Below are 7,486 nucleotides of genomic sequence, written 5' to 3' on the forward strand. Positions count from 1 at the left end.
CATGTTTCTGTTTGTTTGTTTTGGTCTTTTCTTTTTTCCCCGTTTGTTGTTTTTTTTCTTGCCTTTTTTTGGAGGGGGTGTGTCTGAGGTGTCATATGTGAATCAGACCGTGAGTCCTTATGCGTGTGTGTAAGTGTGGTTATTTAAGCCAGACACATAGCTAGTCCAGTCATAATAACTCGGTACATTAAGCTGTTGTTTGTCCCTTGTTGCCGTGTGAACGGCAGGTGGGAGGATGAGTTCAAACTCAGTGTCTTCCTGCATCAAAGCAAAACAAGCAGCAGGCCATGACGTGACTGTTCCATCATGATAGAGCTGGGATGGTGTGTAATGTCCTGTACGCTGGTGCTCTGACTGCTGAGCTGTAAAACAGGAAGTACATTGATATTTTCTACTGGCAACAATATTCCCAAATAATGGGTTTCTCATTGTAACGGAAACGATAAGTTAACTAATGCTGGGCTGATGAACTGACTTTCTTTTTTTTTTGCAAGAAATGTCAGGACACAACCTCTTCTCTAATGATGGCTAAATAACTCGGTGTGTTATAAAGAAGTGTTTGCACGTGCCGTGTTGAAAACCTCTGTTGATGTCACAGCATCTGTCAGAGACACCAACAACGATGCTGTCAAAGGAACCATTTCATCTCTATTTGAATATTTTGCGTTGGGTGAAGCACAGTTGTGCTCACTGGTAGAAACACAGAAACACACTCAAATAAGAGTTGTCTAACACACAGCACAACAGAAGAAGATATCAGTCTGACCTCCGAGGTCGTAGCATCACTTCTCTTAAATGAGGCAGATTTTTGGCCAAAGAAACCCCAACAGGGCACAAACAGTTGGAAAGCTTGTTTTGCTTCACAATAAATCTGATGTGAGGAAAAAAAACTATTCAGCTGATCATGAATTTAAAAAAGTTGTGACATTTTCTTTTCCACGACAGACAAATTCAACATTTCCCAAATGTATTTGTTGTAACGGTGATTCCTAAAACAGTAGAAATAACTCAAGTCTCTGTATATTAACATACCAACTTGTGTCATCATGAGAACCTTTTTTATATATAATGAAAGACTTGGTATGCGTCATAACGAGTGACACGTGCCAAACATGAGCATAACTTCAAAGGATCTTCCTTTCTAGTTTGGTTTCAGTGGCGGTGACACGCTGCTAATTAAACCTCACTGTCCTCTGCCTTCTTCAATCTCAGTGAGCATCAGTTCAGCCTCGGCCGCACCGGGAGCTTGTTTTATTATCCCGGCTAGTGGTGCGCTGTTTGTTGCTACTGGTGTTGCTCGGCGGCAGCAGCTGAATACCCGCTTTTCTAAAAAGTGGAGATATTTTTACATCGCTAAAATCTCGTTGCTGTCTGGAACACAACAGCAGGGCCGTTTTCTTTTCTTTCTTTTTTCCCAATCAAAATGTCCAAAGGAGTCAGTGCTGTGGAGAAAGGATCCCGGTGGATGTGTGACCTTCTTCACTTCCAAAGCCAGAGAGCACAACGCTGGTGCTGCTGCTGCTTTCTCTATATTGAAGCACATGCACACATACAGCGCACACTCGGGCCATATCAGTAATGAAGAGGGAGGTATTTGTTGTGATGGTGTGTTGTTTCAGGGCAGTCTTTTCATCTTTGTAATATGTGTGTGTGTGTGTGTGTGTGTGTGTGTGTGTGTGTGTGTACATCCTCCATAGCTTTCAATGTGTCTTCTTTACAAGCCTGGCATGAAATGTGTGTGTTGTGTGAGAGATGAAGGAGAAGGCGTTATTTCGGAGGACGTATCAGTCCCCTGTCTTCGGCCCAGGACTTTGTTTTTCCTGATGATTTCATGTTTTTTCATGTGTAGTGTTTTTCATGTGTTTTGCTCTGTATTATTCTCTTTGAGTTGCGTTACAGTAAAGTGTTATCAGACATGAAGTGCTTGTGCCAGGAGTAGCAGGAGTGACCGGATGAACTCTTGCAGCATTGAAAACTGGTTTTGTCGGGCTTTGACTCCGTTGTACTTTGCTCGTCCACCATTGGCTGCCTTCACATTTGTCTCACCCCCATTGGTCAGACCAAAATATTAAGAGACCGGGCAGTCGGTTTGGTGAACAGTCCTCAGGTTTCTATTTATTTTGAATATTTATTTATTTATTTTAGTGGATATTTTTTATTGTGCTTTTCTTTTCTTTTTTGTTTTCCCAATGTTACAACTCGTGCACTTGTGCAAGTCCTGTCTGTAGTTGTTCAAAGGGACAATGCTCCATGTAAAACATGACTGTTTTTAAAGGATAGTTCACCCAATTTGCATTTTGCATGTGTTTTTCCGTAACGACCAACATAGTGTGAATTGTTTTCTTCAGTTTGATGCTGTCTTTGACACAGTTTAATTGTGTCCTTTTTTTCTTCCCTGAGGTCATTACCATTTTTAAGTGGGACATCTTGTACCTTTTATATAATACAGGATTGTATTTTGTGTGGACTATCCCTCCAAAACCTTCAGCGCCCTTTTTAGGCTGGTGAAGATTTTGTTGAAGGAAGGTTTTTTTTCAAGGTGAACCATTGAGACATTGTTTTGTACTCGTGTCTCATACAGTAATGATGTTCATGTCAAGTTCAAACTGTTTTAAGGTGAAAAGGTCAAAGGTTTCCTGAAGGCGTTCATGCCTGATTGTGCTAACCAAACATGACCCCAATGCTCCCGCCAACAAAAGAAGAAATAGCTGCATGTACAGTACAAAGGTTTGTTCTTCTGTTCTTCTTAGTGTGTTTTTAGCCTTGAAAATCTGTATGATAAGATTCACATATTTAAAATGAGGGAGTTCACAGTATTACACAACTGCAACTAACTAGCAGCATTTTCTTCACATAACATTAAACAGGACACTTGTTTTTTGGTGTTTTCCTTTTTATTTGGCTTCTCATTTTCTACTGAATGCTGGTATATTCCACCTTTCTCTATTTTCTCAGCTTTTTAGGTGCATATAACTATTTTTGTGTCGACAAGATATAATGAAGAGGATTATAATGAAAAGGATTATTATATGACTGACTGTGGCACTGAGGATGACCATGAGGAAGTTGACAGTGATGATGATAATGATTTTGCATGCTTTTTTTATGGGGCTCTGTGTTGTCAGTGCAGAATAGCTGCCTTTTGTACACAGCTGAGAGAATATGAGGAGCACTCGTTGACCATCAGCACCAAGAGTGACGGCTGCTCCACTGAGCCTGCATGTCACTTTGAGGAACAGCACTGGAGTCCAACAGGCTGATTAGAGGCAGTTCAGAGAGTGAATGATCTCCAGCAGGGGGCGCTGTCACACAAAGTAAAACACAGATGGACGGCAGACTGATGCTTCTCATGGAGCTGCACAATAAGTTGACTTTAGTGTCGGATCAAACAGACGATCCAGTCAGAGACAACAGCAGTTTATCACTGTAGAACAAGAACCAGCTTCCAGTCACATTATTGATCAGGGCGGCACAATTATCACTAAAATGGCACCAATGTGTCTGATAAATCATGACTGGAGGATTTATAGAAGCTGAAATCATGAATGAAAGTAAACAACTGTGCAGCCCTACATATAAACTACTTGATCTGTCCTCCTCTCATCTCTTGAGGTCAGTGAGAGCTCTGCTGCCTTCCTGTCAGCTGTTTAGTCAGATGAAGCGTCACTGAGATCAACTGGAGCCGCTGTGTTCACTCTGAACTTCTGCCATCTTCTTTCTCCAGTGACTGAGTTGCACTGACAACACTGAGTTGGCTTCTCTTCGTAGGGTGTCTCTCCCTCTTTTCCCCTCCCTCTGTCTCCAACCTTATTCAATCATTTCTCTGCAGTTGTCTCTTTCTACTTTCCCTTTGTCTCTTTCGGTCACTTTGGGTTTCTTCTGTATAATAATACGAGTCCTCTAGTTCTCTGATTCTTGGGATTATTGCTCTGTTCTCTTACGTGCTACACGTGTTTCTCTAACTTCAAGACAATGTGTTAAGGTGTTATCAATAAAATGACAGTTTCAATAGAAACTTCAAGGTCTCTGTGTTTAAAGACATAAAACTGCAGCGTGGTTTTGATCTTTTTTATTGACAGAAATAAACCAGAACATAGATGAACTCACATTTCTGACAGTTTGATCATATTTACTCATCAGGTAAAGAACTGAAGTTCTGAATGCAGCTTCAAGGAAATCCACAGTTAACAAGAGGAAATCCTGAATGTGATGATGTTTCACATCTGACAAATGAAGTGAGAGTTTCCATAAACACACCAGAACAAACAGCAGCTGAATGTTCAGGAACTATGAAATAAAGTATTCACTGCAGCCACTAAAATACACTCAATACAAAGACTGAAGGAAAAGTTCATCATTCATCAAGAACATTTGCTCCAATGTGAACCTTCGCTGTCTTTGTCTGACACGTTTATTATTTTATGGTCATTTATGGACTAAAATGATAAACAGGTTTATTAGAAATAGTCTTTAGTTGCAGCTTTAATCAAAACAATCTGCAGTTTTCTTATAAATCTCAGTTTGTTCTGAAGCTTGAACAGGAATATAATTTGTGTTGAACATTATCAAACAGTTTCTACAAACTTTTCAAACAGTCCAAGAAACAAAAATAAAGAAGGAGATTTAGTTTGTCTGAATAAAAATGAATGAATGTATAAAATATATCAGACAGTCAACAGTAATCTGCACTGATGCACATTTTAAACACACAACAGGTGAGTTATTACATGAACGTCCACTGTTTGGTCCGTTCTGCACATTAAACATGAGCTTTTATTAAAACAAGTAAAGTAATGAACTGATTTATTCTAATTTGGAAAAAATAAACTTTCAAAAGTAAATGTTAAGTGTCAAAAACAAAACCAGGTAAGATGAAACTTTTCTGTGCTCATATTGTTTAACATTAAAACCTGGTTAGAAACCATTTTGTTCAAACTTGATCTTCATTCTTGGAGAATTAAAGAACCACATTTATGTTTTAACATCTTATTCAGTGATATTTCATGTTTTGTAGAACATAAAATAACAAAGGAATGTAATTAAAGTCATATTTCTTCTTTAACAATGATTTCTACATTTTCTCACGTAAAAAAGAACAAACTAGAAAAGTTTAAGATTCAAAGATATCTTCCCCCCAAACAAATCATCACCACACAAACAACTAAATCACTTCCCTGAATCACTCTGACAGACTTTGATATCAGAAGTTTTGGCATCACCAGCTTTTCCAATATTGAATAATGGGAAGAGTTTCTCAGTGAAAGTGTCTCTGTGAGTGCAGATGTGAGTCATGTCTTCAGGGTTGTAGAAGGACACCTCCCCCATGTCATAGTCCAGCTGGACTCTGATCCTCTGGAGACTCTTCTTCACTCTGACAGTCTCACCAACAACATCAGTGTATTGTCCACTGTGATGCAATAAACACCAGACTCCATATTTTGGTGAATAACAACACGCTCCCTTCCTGTCAACTGACTCTTTAACTAAACCTATAGTCCAGTTAGGATGGTCTCCCACCTCCACCTCCCAGCTGTGTTTCCCTGAGCTGAAACCCTCAGAGCCCAGAACAGTGGCATAATTGGTGTTTCTCTCTGGATTGTCAGGAAGCTGCTGCTTTGCGTCTCCATCTCTCACACTGGTCAGATCATCAGACAGATGGAGCCATCGGCTTGCAGTGTTTGGGTCCAGAATGACAGGACTGAAGTGGACCTTCTCCTTCATCTTCTCCCAGACTCTGAAGGACAGGTTGCCCAGGTGTTTGGCCACATCTATCAGCGCTCCTGAGACCAGCTGTGGATCTGACAGTGAGCTCTGGGCTCTGGCTCTGGTCTGAGTGGCTTTATAACTGCTGAGGAACGGCACGTTGTGTTTCTGCAGGTCTTCTTCAACAGCACAGATACTGTCTGACAGAGAGGAGATCTGCTCCTGAATCCTCTTCATCTCTCTGCTGATAGTCTTCCCCTTCTGCTCCTCTTCCTCCCTCAGAGCTGCCAGTCTGGACTCCTCTTCCTCTTTCAGGAACTGGTGGATCTTGTTGAACTCTGCTCTGATCTGCCTCTCTGTGGACAACAGCTGCTTCTTGGAGTGTTCACTCATTTCATTGTATGTTTCCTCCACTTGTTTGTATTTGTCCTTCTTGTCCTGCAGAGACTTTAAGTCAGATTTCAGCTGCTCCTTCAGATCACTGACTGCTTGTTCTACAGGAACCACTTTGTGAGTCTGATGGAGAGAAAACTCACAGACAGGACACACAGCTCTCTGCTCGTCCTCACAGAACAAGGAAGGGATTTCTGGATGTTTATCACACAGCACCTCCTCCTTCTCTTTCTCCTTTTCTTTTGCCATCTCAGGTGAACTGGTCCTCTGTCTCTCAGCAAAGGAGTCAGCCAGTTCCTTCAGTGTAAAATTCACTCCAGGATCTTTAGAAGATTTTCTTTTACAAATTGGACAGTTTTTGTTTCCAGCTTGTTCCCAGAATTTCTTTAGGCAGCTTGAACAGAAGTTGTGGCTGCAGCTCAGAGACACAGGATCTCTGAAAGTCTCTGAACACACATGGCAGCTCAGCAAACTTTCTAAAAGAGCTCTCTCAGCCATTTGTAATTGAAGTCTTTTAAAAGCAGGACTCACCAAGTTACAGTTTCTTCAACTTTCCACTTAAATTCCTCCAAATAAATGTTGTTCAGCAGAGATCTCACACCCTGTAATGGCGTCTCGGCTCTCTTCAACAATGTCAAAATCTACTTTCATTGTCTCTCACCTCGTCATGTGTTAAACTATTTGCTGTTGAAGATAAAATGTAGTAAAACAGGTTCCCTGTGAGCTTTGAGCAGCGTGTTGAAATGTTCCCTGTTCACTGGAGGACTAAAGAACAAACAAAGTTTAAAGTGATTTTAAGAACTGTAAGAATTTAATGTTTTATTACGTTAAAAAGAAAGAAAGAATAATAACAGGTTGTGCTAACATGTTTCCTGTTTCTGCAGTCAGAAAAGCTGCAATGTAAAGTGTCTCCAGCAGATGGTGTCAGGACGTCTTCCAGAGGGACATTTTGGACTTTTCCTTGAGGACAGAACAACTTCTTGTTGTAAAGTTGGCAAACAGAATGAAATGCTCACATCTTAATATATTCATGTATTTTCTTTCTTTTTAACGTAATAAAACATTAAATGGTGACAGTTCTTAAAATCACTTCCAACTCTAACAAAGTGGAGGTTTGTTCTTTAGTCCTCCAGTGAACAGTGAACATTTCAACACGCTGCTCAAAGCTCACAGGGAACCAGTTTTACTACATTTGATCTTCAGCAGCAGTAACAGGAAACATGTTGTGCTGACATGTCAGCATGAACGTGTTCATTTACACTTTGATTAAATGTTGGGATTCACTCAAACTTCAGCTACATGTGGCACAATAAGTGGTGCACAGCTTATTGAATAAGTCATGTTTTGATCAAATGTAAGTACAGAAGGAGTTTTATATGTTCTGAATGTG

General features: G+C 40.3%; 1 protein-coding gene across 1 annotated transcript; it reads right to left on the reverse strand.

The window, feature by feature from the left end:
- Window positions 1-4,054: 4,054 nt before the first annotated feature.
- On the reverse strand, window positions 4,055-6,724 carry LOC138191705 (nuclear factor 7, brain-like). The gene has a single exon (XM_069138644.1). The coding sequence runs from the start codon at window positions 6,592-6,594 to the stop codon at window positions 5,167-5,169; it is 1,428 nt and encodes a 475-aa protein (XP_068994745.1). The 5' UTR covers window positions 6,595-6,724; the 3' UTR covers window positions 4,055-5,166.
- Window positions 6,725-7,486: the final 762 nt, after the last annotated feature.

The sequence above is a fragment of the Embiotoca jacksoni genome, unplaced genomic scaffold (assembly GCF_022577435.1).
Source record: "Embiotoca jacksoni isolate LCO1_2020_lvr unplaced genomic scaffold, fEmbJac1.0.p SCAF_8, whole genome shotgun sequence".
NCBI classification, from domain to species: Eukaryota; Metazoa; Chordata; class Actinopteri; family Embiotocidae; genus Embiotoca; species Embiotoca jacksoni.

What these genes read in the sequence shown, in the direction of transcription:
- LOC138191705 (XM_069138644.1), bottom strand. Translation starts at nt 6,594, where the DNA reads ATGGCTGAGAGAGCTCTTTTAGAAAGTTTGCTGAGCTGCCATGTGTGT.